The sequence below is a fragment of the Amblyomma maculatum genome, chromosome 6, assembly GCF_055883805.1.
Source record: "Amblyomma maculatum isolate TAMU_Amacu chromosome 6, ASM5588380v1, whole genome shotgun sequence".
In the NCBI taxonomy this organism is placed as follows: domain Eukaryota; kingdom Metazoa; phylum Arthropoda; class Arachnida; order Ixodida; family Ixodidae; genus Amblyomma; species Amblyomma maculatum.
Genome location: NC_139349.1, coordinates 183,176,396 through 183,194,630, shown reverse-complemented (window position 1 = coordinate 183,194,630; position 18,235 = coordinate 183,176,396). Strand labels below are relative to the sequence as shown.

The 18,235-nt window shown below is 43.8% G+C and overlaps 1 protein-coding gene across 4 annotated transcripts in view; it reads right to left on the bottom strand.

Annotated features, from left to right (window-relative positions):
* Window positions 1-18,223, bottom strand: part of LOC146187532 (uncharacterized) — a 291,822-nt gene extending 273,599 nt beyond the window's left edge. For 2 of the 4 annotated variants that reach the window (XM_084607738.1, XM_084607739.1), the window contains exon 1: window positions 18,049-18,223. In XM_084607738.1, the coding sequence (XP_084463864.1) occupies window positions 18,049-18,087 (39 nt within the window). In that variant the 5' untranslated portion in view covers window positions 18,088-18,223. The remainder of the gene's footprint in view (window positions 1-18,048) is intronic. The other 2 variants (XM_084607740.1, XM_084607741.1) reach the window with 1 other exon arrangement.
* Window positions 18,224-18,235: the final 12 nt, after the last annotated feature.

The window sequence follows — 18,235 nt, the reverse complement described above, 5'->3', positions numbered from 1 at the left end:
TAACTTTCTCATAAAGTTTGATCAAAGATCTATTAATGAAAACTGGTTAAGAACAAGTTGCATGTTCCTCAAAGAATCATCACAACTAATTGCAGGTCACCATGGTTCACCCTGTCATTAAAACTCCTTGCTAACAAAAAAAAAGACGGCTATATACCAGAGCACAGCTGTCGGGAAAACCGGAACATTGGACAGCACTGAGAGCTGCGGCTGAAACCTACTAGAATGTGTTGAAAGAAGCTAAGGAACGATATTTTAACTTTACATTACCATCACTTTTATTAACCGATCCAAAAAAGTTCTGGAATGTTGTCAACGGATCAGATCAACCATCAGCATCTCTTCTCGATGCGCAATCGAATTCTGTCCCTATTAGCAACAGTGCCCATGTACTTAATGAAGTTTTTGCCAAGGCATTTTCTCATCTTCCACATCACTACCAGATTTCGATGGTGATATCACTATTCCAATGGATCCCATCCATTTCCATTTTGAACAGATACGTATCATAGATCACATTAAACTAGACTCTTCTTGCGGTCCAGATAATATAAGCAGTACAATTCTGAAAAACACTAAAGTATATTCTGCCATAATATTATCAAATTTATTATAGCAATCCTTACAAGACGGTGAACTCCCAGATGACTAGAAATTGGGTAAGTTGGTTCCACTCCACAAATCGGGCGACAAGCACAATTCACTCAACTATCGACCAATATCATTAACCAGTATTCCTTCCAAGAAAATGGAGCACGTCATCCTGTCTCACCTTGCGAACTTTCTTCAGTCGTCTTCTTTTTTCAACTGTGCACAACATGGCTCTTGTGAAACACCTTACGAGCAATATTAACTTCATACTTGATCGTGGCAATGAGGCTGACTGTATTTTAGACATATAACTTGCGAGTACGCTTTTGCAGGCCAGTTGGTGCATAAGCATTCCGAGTTGTTAGTAAGCGCTTGTCCTGTCTACTTCGTTCCTTTTATGTCGTGTTTTTTGTGCAAAAAAATAACTTCCACAAAGCATTTGACACAGTATCGCATAACTTCTATACAAATTAAGTAAACTCAATATTGACCGCAATGTACTGAAATGGATCGAAAGCAATTTTGTCTAACCGGTCGCAATATATACATGCTTTAACCCATTATTGATTTCTGTGACCGCAAGGTTCTGTCATCGGTCCTTTGATATTCCTTGTATATATTAACGACCTGCCTACAATGTAACATCTTCAGTAGGACTCTTTGCGGACGATTGTGTTGTTTACTGAGAAAAAAATATTGACGTTGCATTACTCCAGGCAGACCTAACCACTGTCTCTTACTGGTGCTCACAATGCACTTTTCCCGTTGCGAAAATTCAAATCCCGTTGCTTACACTATTTCTACTTCCTTGCCGACACCCGTGCAATCTTATAAATATCTCGGCGTCATTTTAACACCAGATCTGACTTGCAAATAACACATCAGCTCTATCATAGCTTCCGCTAACCACATGCTTCGTTACCTTAAAGGGACACTGCAGCACTTTTTACAAAAGTTGGGCTTCCAGTAGAAAGCCATAGTTTTTCATGCTGTGAACTCGAATATCAGATTGAAATTAGGCAGAAGAAAGCAGAAATAGCCTTTTTTTTTTTTCAGCAGAAAAATGCAGCCCGTGCGACGGGGCTCACCGCGGGTCGCGCCGCCGCCCGTGATTGGCCAAGACGTCGCGTGACGACATTCTGAGGACCGGGGAAGCTGCTGGTGCGGCTCCTTCGCTGCGCTGGGTTGATCGCAGCTCTCTGCGGCTTTGTGAATGTCATTATGGCATGCCATTTTCACACGAATGACCATCGGGATTTTTACCGCATGTATCCGTACCAGATACGCCCACAAACGATACAGCACTTACGTTGTGGGGTGCGTAGATTTGGCATGAAAACTTGCTTTGGTTACAGTGAGGCATTTTGAAATGTAGTGTGTATCATTATTAGCAGAAACTACAAGCGCAGCGAACAATGCCCTAGCCGACTACCTCCGTCTGAGGCCTCTCGCCCCGCCCGAAAGGTCATTGTTGTGAAAAATGAACCCAAAGCTTGGTGTACCAAATTCTGCTTTGAATGCCAGTCGTGGTACCTTTGGGAAACGAAGAATTTTATGGAAGGGGTGAAGCAGTACACAGCTGCCACCAGACAATGAACAATAAACGGTTGCAGAGAGACCAAGCCAAATGCGCGCAGAATGCTACTTGTCATACGACATTTAGCAGATGTTGAAAGCCCTTCCTTTTTATCGCACTGTCACAATACACGTTTATAGAATTGACGGCTGACATATGTTGAAAGCCAAGCTGCAGTTCCTCCGCACCCAGACCTCCATGAGAAAACAGTGTTCCAAAATGTGTTTTCTTACAAGAGCTTCGTCGTTTTCATTTCCAACTTAATGTGCATCCCCAAACAAGACACGACTATGTAAAATGATGAGGCAGCAACGGGTGCAAAATCACAAGGCCATGTATGAACAACTTCGATGATTGATTGCTTGGATGCACCGAAGGAAACCTCGCTCTTTGCGCTCCTTACCTAAATGCGCCTCTACCCAGCTGAGCGGTACACTCCTTATCTTCTAATTGCTCCCGTAAGGGTTCCACGAACATATCAGGCACGTGCCGTGCTTGAAAAGATCTCGCAGTCTTCACAACCTAGCTTCGACACAGCAGTGGACTCTTCTTATCTTCTGCTAGTTCGCAAAAATTATCAGCGCGTGATACTGATGAGTTGTCCATGTTTAGCACAGAAGCCGTTCCGCGAAGCTTTTGCACAAAAAAAAAAAGAACCTGAACATGCAAATACAACCATGCACCGATGCTGTCTGATCGTCCCACCAAGAGATTGCAGTTCATGAACGGATCGCAGATGACTGTCCCGACTGTTTTGTACAAGAAAGCAGAAGGAACCGCGTCATGGTTCAGCCATGCCTTTTTGTCATAGCCCTATAGAAATCGCATTAGGAACAAACTGCATGCAGTAACAATTACGAAAAAGCTTCGAGTAGAATGTTTCCTTTGGTTGGCTTGAATGTATCTCTCTTCTCAGCAACGCCGCATTGCGCCGCGAGCTTTTATACAATGGAATATTACATCGTCGCATCCACAGCTGTTCGCGCATCCGAACACATGCAGAGCTGTGTTGTATCAGGTGCACAACACTAAGTTGACGTGTTTTGTACGTCCGCAACGCACGCAGAATGAAGAACAGTGCACGCCAAAAACATCCTCTGTTGGCTCTGAATGCCTCCGGCTCCTCACGGTGACGTCACGACTGACGGAGAAGAGAGGTTTCTCCCTCCGCTTTCCTCCTCTGTAGCAGTCGCGCAGGGCGCGGAAAATTTGAATTGCGCGCTTTCAGTCAGCGATTACGCAGGTGTTTTATGCATAATCAAAAAAATAACTTTACAGGCATGATCAACAAATAATCTACTTCAAAATACTATAGTATTGGTACATTTGAAAATCACTGCAGTGTCCCTTTAAACGCAATTTTTACTTAGCACCAGCTCCTGCCAAGCTTCTGTATAAGTCACTTGTCCACTCAATCTAGAATATGCTAACTCTGTATGGGATCCTTTCACTAAACGCTTATTGACACCTTAGAAAGTGTGCAAAATAGAGAAGCGCGTTTTACTGCACGTAACTATGATCATTCTTCCAGCACCACAGAAATCAAAAATAGCTTGTCATTAACCCCTCTTGCTCTGCGCAGAAGAGTGTCTATTTTTTTTAATTTACATGAATTCCACTTTTAAAGACGCATTGATCACTCGTCCCGCATCGATCACTCAAGGGAAGTTGGCGTTCCTCGTTGCCGTACAACATTCTGCATAAATTTGTTCATACCAAAAACATCATCGGAGTGAAACCACTTACCTCGAGATATTGTAGCTGCAAGTGACGCTGATAAGTTTAAGACGAAATTATTATTATATTACGGTCTACGATAGCCTCATCTGTTTCATTTCTTTTCGAATATTGTGTATTTAGCTCTGTTCCTTTTTTGTGTGTATTGGTTTGAGCAACGAACTGGGTACGATGGCAGAAGGCTATAAATGATATCCTTCTGCCATCATAACTCGTCTGCAACGGCAAAGCTGTCGTTCAGCGCTAGATGAGAAACAATCCAGGTTGCACCGAAGATTAAAATAGCTTTATAACGCTATAATGTAAGTTGCATATTGCTTGCATAACAAAGTATAGTATAGCCGTCAAAATAATGCTGTAAGGTTGAGTTTTAATGTTATAATTTATAAATAGCAAATGGCTCATGTCTTAAACATTATTTTAATTTTGAAAATAAACTTTCTTTTCATGAAATTTTTACATGATATGATTATTTCATGAAAAGATAGCAAATCTATTTCAAGAACTAATTCCTAGCACCCTTTTCTTTCTTTTTCTAGTATAAATTTGAACTAACAGTTCAATATCTGTGCCTTGGAGAGCAAGCAAGTTTGGTGTTTATTACACATTCCCCACTATCACTCAAGGGACACTCCTCAATTATGGAGGCTTGTCCCTATGCTATTTATGCAGAGGTGAGTCATGCTGCATTCTGGAGTTGTATACCGCCACCAGTGGTAGGCTGCCTGCTTGTTCCGTTTTCAATACATATTAGATACATGTTGTTCAAAACGTTTATTTGTAGCACTACTATGGCGCTAGAAAGAACAACATTAGGAACACCGAAATAAAGTTCGACCAAAACTAGAATTGAAGAGTACTGCATTATTTTGGGCACTACCTTAACCTAGCTGGAGAAGAAAAAAATTCAATTACAGTCGTGTCTCATTAATATGGACAGTTTTGTTCCAGATTAAATTTGTCTTTGAATCGAGTCGTCCGTAATAACGAGTCACGAAGAAAAAATCTTCAGATATCACACCATGATTACAATCTGCATGTTTCTGTGCATTATAGGGGTTCAATGAGGTTGAATATAGACAATATTTTTGCAGCTCCAATCTCATCATCCTCGTTTGTCATTATGCCTGAAATAGCATGGTTCACCTTCACTCGCCTGGTTATCTATGCTTATTTTCCTTGATTAAAAGTTGTTACCATGCATTAAACCGATCTGTCATACATGTGCATCAGTCGCGACCCTACATATAGATCTCCAGTCTTTCAACCGACTGATTTATTTTGAACAAAGCTAGAACAGCCCACTCCACTAGACAACTGAAATTTTAACTTTATGCATAATTTTTGTTCTTTACTCTGAATCTGAGACACGCCATGAATTTTCGCCGATGCCTCTTTTTCTCTAAATGAAAACGGTAGTGGTTAACAGACTCTCCACCCAACAGTTAGCCATGCACTCGCATCAAGTCGCGCTACACATGCTTACAGCTTTCAAAGGCACACTGCATATCCTGGTACACTTATTTTTGTACAGAATTCAGGGGCGAAAATTGTTGAGGTAAGTGTGCCTGAAGTTTCATTCGACTGTGCTCTGCCGCACTGTCGAAAACATGCGGTTTATTGACTGCATTTTATTCCTCATACACTATAAATCTTAGCCGCTGATTACGGCATCGTTGTATAACCCATAAGGGGGGAAATGTCAGGACCTGCCTGTTGCAATTGGTGCGGGTGGAGCGAAAAGTGAGCGCGCATAGCCACTGCGCGTGAACGGCGGTAGCAGAGGCGCAGCAGTGGGGCGGTGGCGACCCCACCGAAGCGCAGCGGCAGGTGGAAACAGACCCCATTGGCGAGGCCGTAAGAGAACCAAACCACGCTCTTCTTCGAGATCAGCCGTGGTACGAGTTGCCTTTTTTTTTTATCAGTTTGATTTTATATTTTTGTACCACTCCCCTCAATGATGCCCTGGGGGCCGTAAGTGTATCGGAAATAAATATAGGCCACCTAATGCTAACATTTGGATTTTGGAATCATTGTAAGTCTTTCTTGGTAAACACAGAAAATGATACCGTTATCTTGTACAGAGACTTTAATCTACCCGTGATAAACTAGGACGAACTTTGTTCTAGGCCTTGATGTCTATTCGCCGCGAGATCGACCTAGAGGTAGCGCCACCGTCGCTCCAATAGCGGGGATCGGCCACCGGTGGCGCTCGCAGAAACGCACACGGCGTACCTCTGCTTCCCAGTTTATGGCGGGTTTGTTGGCAATGAAAACGTGTCTTAGGCAATGCATTAGCGATTTACTGTTTAGAGTGTTCTAATATTGCAGAAAAAGATCCGTGGATTTTGCCAATGCAGAAAAAAAGGCATGCACGGATATTAGGAAAACAAGGCATGCGACCACCCGTCTTTTAGATTTACTGGCATCGCTTTGCACGCTTTTTGCGTTGTACGGTGCTCACAGGCCTGATACTTGGGCCTGCAAATAACATCTTATCGCCTTTTCAACAGCATGCACGTGTCCTATACGAGTGAGACAGACAAATTTAGTGTCAAGCCCGTGGAAATACAAGGTTTATGCTCTGACCTGCAGTACTTTAAAATGAATCGAGGCAGCCTGGTTCATTATATCGTACTTGACTCGAGGATTAATCAGGTTGAATGTAGCACCGACAGCGTACTGCGCGGCAGGTTGCCATAGACTGAGTGGACATCAACTTTGGCTAGACAACCAGGCACAAGAATTCCCAAAAATTAGATTACTGTACAGGAAACCTCGCCGCACAGGAAAGCTCACGTATAGAATGGTGAGTGGATCGAGTTTGCCGAGCTCACAACAAGGCGGACGCTTCTTGCGACAGTTGTATGATTTCCTAACACAGAGGGAAGTATAAGGAATTTCTTATGTGTGTGTTTTTGTAAATGAAAAATTAGTAGTGTAATTTTATTTCTTCAATGACAATAAATTTTACCATGTGACAGAACTTATACACACTTCACTTGACAAAATTTAGGACTATCAGCGATTAATACTAACGAGTGGAAGGTACTAACGAATCAGCAGCTGTGAAAACATGGTAAAAATTGCGCTTGGTGGCTGCCATGTTATAGTGTTCTAGAAATGAGAAGTGTGCCGTCTGTCGCCGGCGAGCTGGTCGTTTCAGCGATGACAGGAGAGAGGGCGCTATATGCAGGAGGAGCACATGAGCGCTGAGCAGACAGCTGGGTGAACTGCCTCCGTCACCGCTCGTTCTTTGGACCCCGAAGGTACGCAACAATAAAAAGTGTCGCTTTAGCTCCCACACGCTTGTCTAAATGTATTAAACCGATACTGTGCATGAATAAATGAACTATTTCCCTATAAAAGCGGCCGTCGTCGGGGAACTTATGCATAAGCGGCGAGACACATACATCCGAGGCCTCTTCTCCCACAGAAATGGCTTGGGGAGAATCAGATGTTGAAAAAACTGTGCTGTCATAATTTCGATCTGCTGGTAATCCAAGAACATACCATGACTATGCGGGATTGTGTTGAAGACTGCTTTTCTGGTGTCGAGTCAGATACAGGTTGCCGATGAAATGACAATCAACAGTAAGAAATTTCCTGAACGTATTCGGTACTTTATTTCTCAAACGTTAACGGGAGGTCCAATGATGAATGTTTAACATATATTTATGATCACATAAATTTTTATTATCGAACGCACTGGTTTATTCGGGCTAGACTGCGGTCCCCCACCGACACTCGCGTGGACTTTTTGAAAAACCAATGGAGGGTGTTTTAGGCTAGGCTAGCATACTTTATTTGTTTGCACCACATGTAAATACAGATATGTGAAAATTGCTTGGAGACAGAAATCATGTCAGGGCTGTTGAATACTTATCTGGGTGTGGGCGTATACATATAAACAGGTAGTTGTATAAAAAATATGAAACAGATTAGCGAGCTCATACAAATGCACCAAACCACACAGCAGACGACTTCAAAAACCAGCAGGGTAAACAACTCGCGACTTAGGTGAATATAAATAAACAGCTCAAAATATGGTGAAATGCTACTGAATTATATGAAAATGTTACTGAACTACGAGTATGTGAATGAACGAAGCTGCAACATTTAAAAGCACATAAGACGCGGAGAAAGTCATTAAATTGAGCCATCAAACACAATTATTGGCACCACCTCTCCTTCAGGTGCTTTATCTGCTCTGCTTTAGAGCTCTGCTCTTGGTTTAGTGACCACATAAAAATGGAATCACAACTGGACGTAGAACTTCAGTATGCAAAGTGTCCTTTCTCTATCATGGGTAGGACAGCCAGGCTCGGGAACCTCTGCGCTTTGAAAAAACACCGCAAAATCACTGATGCTGCTTGCGTTAATCATAATTCTTGAACAAAAAAACAAAATGTGACTCTTCCAGCGTGTTTATGAGCTTTGCAAGCTCCGCAGACGGATAGAGAAGACCTCTGTGGTCCAAGTTTGAGATGAATTTATTTTCTTCGTTTTGTGCGCGCATGATTTGCTCGAAATGAAATACAAGTACTGCATTTTGATTTGTGCTTGAACTTTCAAGCCACATATACTGCAATATAAGCTTCGACCTAGAACTGAGCCTACAGTGACGTACTTATGATCATCTGGAGGAAGATCATTCAATGCAGCTTCGATGTTCTCGAACCTTCCCTTGTGAACCAAGCGGTCGAGCTCATCAATTGGAAAGGGCGCGCAGTAAGCAAAAAACAAAACAAAAAGGAGTTCAGTATTGAAGGGCACAGGAGCCAAAGGAGACAGACTGGAACTGTGACTGCGCTACCTGCAGACACGCGTTACCTCCTTGACCAACCATCAACAACATATCAAGAAGCAATGCGATGCAACGAAATTAACGCAGGACACGAGCTGCAGAAGCAGACGCCCTGAGCCTTCCCTCAGCGGCGTGCACGCTTCTGATGCGCTCCTGCGACTGGCAGCGCCACCTACGCTTTTCGTCGCTCCGGCGACCACCTCGCTTCCATTGCCGCGCGATGAAGATGGCACACTTCTCAATTCTAGAACACTATAGTCATGTTCTGGCAAGAAATTTTGAAGGCTGACGATTTCTTTATCATTGTAATTATTGGGGCAGTTTTGTCGTTTACTTCCAAAACACTTGCTGGATATAAAACTATCCTGAAAGAAATGGAGTTCATCTTATCATTTGACTATAAATATGTATTTGTTCTCAACTAAACACAGATGATTAAGCCCGTGGCAAGCTATTTTAATCCCCTTGTCAAAAACAACCAGTTTGCTCAAAAGACAGCATAGACGAAAAGGGGTTCTAATGATTATAATGGGCTACAAGTGTACATTATTATGTAATATTTATGTAACAGGTGCGGCGAAGATTTGTTTCGCGAACGTTCAAGCATTTTTCTAAAGCAAAATGTACTCATTACCCCTGTTACAGATGCGCAGGATCCTTCAAACGAAAAAAAAAAAAATGAAATGCATATATGGGTTTAACGCGCCACGAGACATTGGCTATGCGACGGATGATTAGAGGTGGGCCTCAGTGTTGTTCGCCCCCATTCTCAAAATCAACAGTCTAGCGTTCTACCACTGAGACACCACAACAAAGGTTATAACAGCAAAAACGAAAAAAAAAAAAGAAAAAGAAAAAAAAAGTACTCTGACAACTCTTGGCTCGTTCAAACTGGATTTTGCTATGCAGCAGTCTACAGTCGCATGTTTCAGTAGTTGTAGTATTCTAAACAGAAACGGGAATATACAATTTTTGAGCATTTGCATTAAGTTGTATTGACGGCAGAAACCTCTTTTGCTTTGACACGGCACCTAACGACAGCAGAGCTGCGGTTGAGACACTGCTTGAGAATCTCAGAAGCCGAAGACCGCGACTGATGTCCTTTCCAGCGTGACATACACGCACGCACGTAAATCACTGTGGACTGGCATGTGACGCGAACACGGATCCACACTGAGTAGGGTTCGCCTCTATGCTGCTAGGTGGCTCGATATTGAGGCCGTCTGAACTGGAGCGCTGCACAGGCTTGATTTTTTGGCCCACCGTTTGAAGCCCGAGCTTGGCCCCACACTCACATGAACCAAGTCAGTCTGCGCAGGCGTATTAAAAATGTACTGCTTAACATAAAAATAAATCAAGATGAAAGCAAAACCTTCTCGGTAGAGAAGGGCACAATTATAGTCTTGGTTAAGGAAGTTTTAATCAGAGCTCTCATGCACAATTGATGTTTAAAAGCTATAGACTACAGGCATTATGATTCCTTATTAGGAATTAGTTATTGAGGCAAAATATATTATTGTGCAACAATACTCTTGTGTTGCTACGTTTGATGATCTGCACGCAATTTGCAAGTCGTCTACGTAAACAGAGTACATAATGGACTTCGGTATTATTTTTGCCAAAGAGTTCATTTTTACTATAAAAAGCGTGGCACTTAATATGCACCCGTGAGGCACACAATTGTCTTGCGTGAAAATTTTAGAAAGGGTCGAACCGAGACATACTTGAAATGACCGCCCTAACAAAAAGTCCCCCAGACATTTTAGCATTCTGCTGCACCAAGTTCTCCTAACGCAGGGTCACCTTTACGTACAACAGCAAGGCAGTGCTGTTTATGTTCAAAGGCTTCTCGAACTGTATTTTCAAGGCGGACAAGGTGATCAGTAGTGGAACATGTTTTCCTGAAACCACTCTGGTGAATGTCAAGTAGTTTTCAGGATTCAAGAACAAACATTAACCTTGTACTCAGAATACTTTTGAAACACTTTGCAAGACAGCTTGTCAGGGATATTGGCCTGTAACTGCCTGGGGAGTTTGGTGACTTCCCAGGCTTCAACAGAGGCTATCTTCCAGGTCTCAGGAATTTTCCCAGATATCCAGATTTTATTAGAGTTTTAACAATGCTTTTACTGAGGCTGCAGCTAAATAAGCTAACATCTCATAGTGGACTTCACCGGGCCCTGGTGCAATGTGTTTGCCGGCTAAAAGCACTCTGTTTAATCCTTCCAGTGTAATTAAAGCATTAAAAGGTTCTTTAGTGCTACCAGACATTGGAAGTGTGTTTTTCGGCTGTTGATTTCTACTTGAAAAAAGAATCCGTATAGTGTGTAGAACTTGCAGCAGAATGTTCTCAGATTTTGTGTGTCAGGAGTTGTAAAAAGTGGAATTGATTTGATTTGATTTGTGGGGTTTAACGTCCCAAAGCGACTCTGGCTATGAGACGGCGTAGTGGAGGACTCCGGAAATTTCGACCACCTGGGGTTCTTTAACGTGCACTGACATCGCACAGTACACGAGCGCCTTGCTTTTCGCCTCCATCGAAAAGCCGGGATTCGATCCCGCGTCCTTGGGAACAGTAGTCGAGCGCCATAACGACTGCGCCACCCCGGCAGGGCAAAAGTGGAATTGTAAAGAGGGAGTATTTTCCATCCAGTTTATGTACTTTCTCCCATATGCTTTTTGATGTAACAGAGCTCTTAATAGAGGACACATACTTCTGCCACGATTGTTTCTCAATCGTGCGGCGGATATACCATACTTTAGCTTTCTTGAATTTTATGAGGTTTTCATGTGTTGGGAAACGCCAAAAAATTCCCCATGCTTTATTTTGTTCCTTTTTTGCTTCTTGCATGTACCAAGCATTATGTCCAGGGAATGGCTAGATGAGCAGCGTCAATAATACATGCTGTGATTATTTAATTTTGCTTGTCCACATAAAGCTTGTCAGAATAAATTTTTTCTAGGGCAGCCTTTTCATGAAAAAGCCCCCAGTTGGCCAAATCTAGCTTCCAATGTTGCGGTTTTGTTAATGTGATTGATGGTGATGACGTTAGACTGATAATGACAGGTAAATGATCGCTCCCATAGGAGTTGTCAAGAACGTCCCATTTAAAATCTGTAAAAAAACTTGAACAAAAAGACAAATCAAGGCAGCTCATTTTGCCAGTGCTTGGAGTGCAATATGTGGGTTTGCCCGTATTTAGCAAGCAGACATTGTTGCAGAGAATAAAATCTTCTAAAAACTGACCTCTGACGTCCGTTACTTCACTTCCCCAAGAGGAAGAATGAGCATTAAAATTTTCTACCAAAATATATGGCTCAGGCAGTTGCATTAAAATTCTTTGTAAATCATGAACTGTAATAGTTAAACGAGATTTGATGTATAAAGAACATATTGTTATGGTTTTAAAATGCGCCATGGGGACTGCAACAACTTCAAAGAGGTTTTAGGTTGACTGCTCGAGTTGCAACGCCACCTTGGACCACGATAGCAGCGCCTCCAGAGAGCGTTTGAATTCTGTCAACCACAACAAAAGACTTTATACTTTTAGAGGAAGTTTTTGTTCTGTGGTCCGAGATTAGTCTCCTGAAAGCACAATGCGAACGGGGAAAATGAATTTAAAATGTCAGTTATATCAGTGTAGTTACGTAAAAGTCCGCGACAGTTCCAGTGAACTAGGAACGGCATGGTCACAAATTAGTTGGGGATAGGGTTGAAAACCTAGGTTGTTGGGTCTTTTGGCACTTTGGCACTTTGGGTTGTTGGGTCTTTTGGCATATTGGCACTTTGTTCCTTTTTTTACGGAGAGAGCTTTGCCGCCACTGCTGCAGGGGCGAGGTGCCCATAACATCTTCAGATGTGCTGAATGTTTGTTCAGAAGGCACAGGTACACTTGTTTTTGACCTTGCCCCTTGGGACAAGGCCTTTAGGCCCGCTGACCTGGAGGTCGGCATGGCCTGTTTTCGGGGTGGTGGAGCACACCAGCTGCTTCCACCAGGGGCTCGGATGGCACCGCCCCGAGCTCACTGTGTGTGGCCTCGATAGGTGCCGAAGACCCCCGTGGTGCCGCACCCTGCAGCGCCACAGCGGAGTATAATGGGTTTTGAATCACGCGCTTCAGTGGATGTGATATTTCCTTTTACCTTGAGAGTGATGTTTTCCACACATGGCAGCTACACGAGTAAGCAGGAAGGTTGCCACGGCAAACATCCGTGGGGTCAGGAAGGTTGCCACGGCAAACATCCGTGGGGTGTGCTGCAACAAGTGAGTTGGCCTTGGCAACTTTATGCGCCATGGCCATACTTTTGGCCTTTTGCGCCAGTTTTCTGCGCATGCGCGAAGTCGTAGCAGCGACCGATGGAAACACATTGGACGGCGTCGACGGAGTTTCTCGGCGCCACCAGTGCACGCGGGCTGGCGGCACGGTGACCGTCACAGGCTTGGCAAAGCGATGCCAACCACATCTGCCGCGTACGGTTGCCACTCTCTAGGCGTGCCAGGATGCAAGAAAAAAATGAGCGTTTCTTGTGATGCACCGCCGTTCATGAGGCTCGTGAACGGCAGTGCATTACAGCAAACGACGTATTTTTTTTCTTGTTAGTCAGGTGGCAGTCACGATAAAACATGCTAAATATTACGGCCTAGCGCACACAGCCCCCTGTGATATCTGAGCTACCTGGCCCTTTCGCACATAAAGAAAAGAAACGACAAAATACATCGCCTTCAGGCTCCAGCACAACTAAAGCAAACACGCACCGAAGAAATCCTCATTGTAGCTATCACTGGTGCGTTAAAGGCTGGGTGCAAACTCCAGTAGGTACTTTTCATCATGCATATTTCCTTTAGATGCATACATACCTGCAGTATCTGTGTTTTTGCCGCTCGGAGCATATGACACTTGAAATCTTGCACGACGCACAGAATACTTTTTTTTTACCTTACAGGCTCGCCTTCGTGCTCGCCTACGCATTCGGATTTTGTTCCTGCAATGTACGCAATCAGATGCACTTCGTTAGGGAGCTTGATAATCGTCATCTTCGTCCAACCGTTTGAAACGGCAAGAAAACCACCCGGCACAAATGAGTCTCCTGGAAGGTTCATGCTCGTTCACTCACAGAGTAGATCGCTCTGGACGTAGAACAGCGTTGGTTCCTGACAGAGATGCGCATCCCATATTGTAGGAGATGCGCATGTGTCACCAAGTCGTTGATTCCGCAGAAATCGCAGCGGAGGCACAAAGGTTGTGGATCCTTTCACAACAGAATGACCATTCTCTGTGCACCGAGAACCTTTTCACCACTGCGACCACATCCATTCTGAGGGCAGAAACCAGCTACAGCGCTGAATCATCAATTGCCAGAAAAATGCCGTGCGTTTCCTGCAGGTGTGCATTCCGGCCGGGACAATGCCCTTTTCAGGGGGTGTGTATAAATGCCTCTCTGCCAAGCTTCGTAGATGAAATACTATAGCTTTTAGATGACGCGATGAGGAAGCGATGCCCATTGCACCACGCCGGCATTGTGCTCGGTAACTCAAGACACCCTGCGCATATGCGCTGCTCAAGTCACAGGAGACGATTCCACCTAGCTTTGCAGCATCAACAAACCCCTGGCTGCTTTGCCCTTTCAGATCACAACTCTCTCTCTCTGCCTCTGTGCTCTTCTGTGTGTCGTGAACCTGCACGCTGAGAACGTCTCATTCTTTTACAGTCGAACACGCTCTTACAATACGAAGGCAGTATATGCATGCGTTATGAGTGGATTGTGAAAACGCTGTAACATTCTCCCATACTGCGTGAACATGATATACTGCAATCACTGCTACTACTTTCCTTTGCTTCTACCTGCGTTGGCGTGGCCATTTCGTATGGTGCGCTCTCACGTCATCTGCTACACTGCCATCCAATGTGTTTCTCGCCCGCTCCCGCATGATGGCACCACATCCTCCCACAAAAGGTGGATTGAAGCAGCATCTTGGGTTCGGAATGTAAGGTGTCTTTGTCTCCCTTTACTTTGTGTTTCGTCCCGTTCATTGCACTGTTTTATTTCAACACGTACTGATCTAAGGAATAAAATTACGACATCTAAACCTCAACATTAAGTCGCAATGTTTTCTCAAAACCGTGCAAAAAAAGTTTTGAATGCAGCTAATTGACAAAGAACTGCAGGGCGCAGTCATGCAAATGTATTTGCTTTATTTCTTTATATTGTTTTTATTTAGTTTCCTTAGACAAGGTTTGTTATTTACATGTTTGCAGGACACAGTAGTGGTTAGCATGCTCAGGTGGGACACAGAAGGATGGGATTTTTAAGGCGAAAGCCTTCACAGTGAATATTTCACCTCTGGGAGATGTGTCAGCGAGTTGTCGCAGTAGGCTCTGAAGTCAACATAATTTCCCCGGTAAGCATGTCGCAATTGGTTCGGATGACGAAGCCAGAGAAAAAAAAGTAATGAAATTATAACGAGTACACAACAAACACGCAAGAGATAGGAAGAAGTGAAGGCTCTTAAGCAAAGAATCCCGTCATTATTTTTTCTCTGTCCAGACATTCTGGTGACGTCACTCGTGAGACAAATGCTTTTACATTATATCCAGTGTATTACCAGTGCATATTTTGTTTTGATATTTTTACATGCTGACAATCTTCACCTGGAATTCCTATGCACCAGATACGAGCTGCCAATCTCCATTACAAAAGAAGGCATTTTTTGTCACTGGTAAACTTGGACATAAAGTCTGGACAACATACCACAAAAAATTCCTATTTAGGCATGCATAATCATGTTCCAAATGCCTGTTGATAATATTGTTACGTGGTGACAAGCAAAGAGACGGCACAACATGGCGACAGGATGAACGATGATTTAATGTCTGGCCTAGCGCGAGGGCTCCTCTCGCGCCACTGCCGCACTTCTTCGCAACACTTCCCGGGGCCACAGAGCGATCGTCCCGATCGTTTCATTGAAATCGATCGTGACATGATGGTGTAGATGTTCAAGAAAAGATAGAAGAGAATAATGCGCTTGCCACCATGATGACGAACACGATGATGCTTGGGTTATCCGCCTCCCCTGGAGCTGTTCAACCATCCATCATCAAAGCCCATGGGACCGATGGCTCGAGGTCGCGACGAGCGGCTGGGCGGGGGTTGCGTGTACATATCAGGTTCCTTTGGGTCCTTCATGTCGGGTCTGGTTGGTCTGTCTGTTCTTGTCTTCAGATCCGGGCTGGGGGCTGGGCGGTGGTAGTTGGTCGGGTCTGGGCAGGAAGGGCTGGGGTGAAGCTGCTCGACGATGTCCCAGGGCTCTCGGCCAATGGTCCCGGCTTACAGATGGCGTCGATGCTCCAAGGCGAGGATGGGGATGACGTACGCCACACCTCCAACCAAAATGTTACGTGGTGACAAGCAGAGAGATGGCACAACATAGCGACAGGATGAACGATGATTTAATGTCTGGCCTAGCGCAAGGGCTCCTCTCGTGCAACTGCCGATCTTCTTCGCAACAATATATTCAACGAGAGTGCTACCATTCACAAGTCCACAGATAAGGCTCAACTACAGGCCTCGTGTGCAAAGCGAGTAATGTTATTTTTAAACGTGAAAGCACCTTTCTGGAAAATTTCTTTTCTGCACGGTTTTCGACATGGCCTATCCACGGTTACACAACTGCTACACACTACCAATGAGCATTGGACGAACAAATTGATATACTGTTCCTAGACTTGAAAAGGCGTTTGATTGGGTTTGTCAAAATATGCAAGTTTAAAAGTGTTCTCGGCTTGCTTGATTCTTACTTTTCCAATCAAAAACTAAGTCTGCATAGGAAACTTCTTTCCTATGCAGACTTAGTTTTCTGTTCTGTCCTTTGATGTCTTCCTTTTACAATTCATCTAAATGAGGGAATCCTTTGTACAATGCTGCATCTTTGCCGATGACTGCATTTTGCATCAGAAATAAGACTGCCTATGTACCAGCAACTGGTGCCAATCCTGGCCTAAATGTGCTCATATGATGGTCACAAGAAACCACAACTAATAATGTAGGTAAGTTGGCAATTTTAAATATACCTAAACCATAATGAATATCTCGACATTCTGAAGTTGATTATATTAAGGCATTTATAGGCTCATCAGTGTTTGCAGGATCTGTGCGTTCGCAATATTCCGCAGGATATCAGCAGGGTTCTCTTTAAGAAAAAAACATCCACTAGGAATCCTCTGATCACCAGCCAATGAGAAACATGTCTTGGTTCTCTCCTGCTGTCTCTATAGCAACAACGTCTTTAGCCCAATCTCCAGGAGGGCACACGCCATCTGCCACCAGCTATGAACACCAAGCGCCACAACAAGCACGCCATTACCGCCGAGCGAAGCTGTTCGCCTCGAATCTGGCACAAAAGAAGCACTGATCGGCATAAGTAAACACTGCAATGGAATAAGCCACAAAGACTTTTGAATCGCTCTTAAGTGCCTCAAGAATTTTCGAGATCACTGAAAAAGCGATGGTTATTGAAACACTGCATGGAGCCCTGCGCAGCCTTATCAACGTTTAAAAGGCCATTCTTGATTACCCTGACATGTTGTGGTGATTTTACACCAAAAAAAAAAAAAAAAAAAACATTGAAGGAGGACGCGTTCAGATTCATCTAACCTTTATGCTGGACTAGGTCTTCATTCATCTTGACTTAGAGGTGTCCTGTGCTGTCACTATTTATTATTTTGTTAGTGCACTTCAAGTCATCTGTAACTCTTACGGTATATCTGTTCCAGACATTAGAACACGAGCTGAGCTTTAACACTAGAAATGCACCATAAACTACATCACCAACAGATGATGCACAAATCACGTCAACAACTATGCAAAAATCAAATTTCATACACGAATTTCAACAAATACAGAAAAGCACTAAAAGACGCAACAGATGGGCTAGTTGGTAGCAGTTTCTTGAAAAAGACGGAGACAACACAGATGTAGATAGCGCCTGTCCTTTGCGCTATGTCTTCAAGACACCACAAGACAGTTGTAATGCTGCAGGTTAAAACTAATGCATACCACTCTTCATTCTTTCCTTAGAACTATAGCAGGGTGGCACAACGGCCATGACACCTTATCTATGATGCAAAAAGTATTTCTTTGTAGTAATACTTTATTTTGCTCAGCTTCGAATCTTGGATTCTTTGTTGACTGCAAGCATTCTCCCATGGCTGATAAACAAGCGTGTGAAAGGGAGAAACGTTCCTCGTGTGCATAATGCTACCTAAACCGAGTTGGCTCGTGAGAAGTGGACATTCAAAAACAGCGTCTCTAGACGAGGAAGAACCATTGGAGAACTCACCCATTGCAGGATGGCTGCCTCCTTCTCCCTGTTAAGCATCACAGGTGCACGCAGACCACCGGCTATGAGCGAATCTAACCGTCAGGAACGGCCATCGGTCGGGGAACAATCGTTTTTTAAACACGCGCAACAGCAATATGCGAGGCATGCGAGGGAAAAGGGAAATAGCATATGTAGCATCTGATTG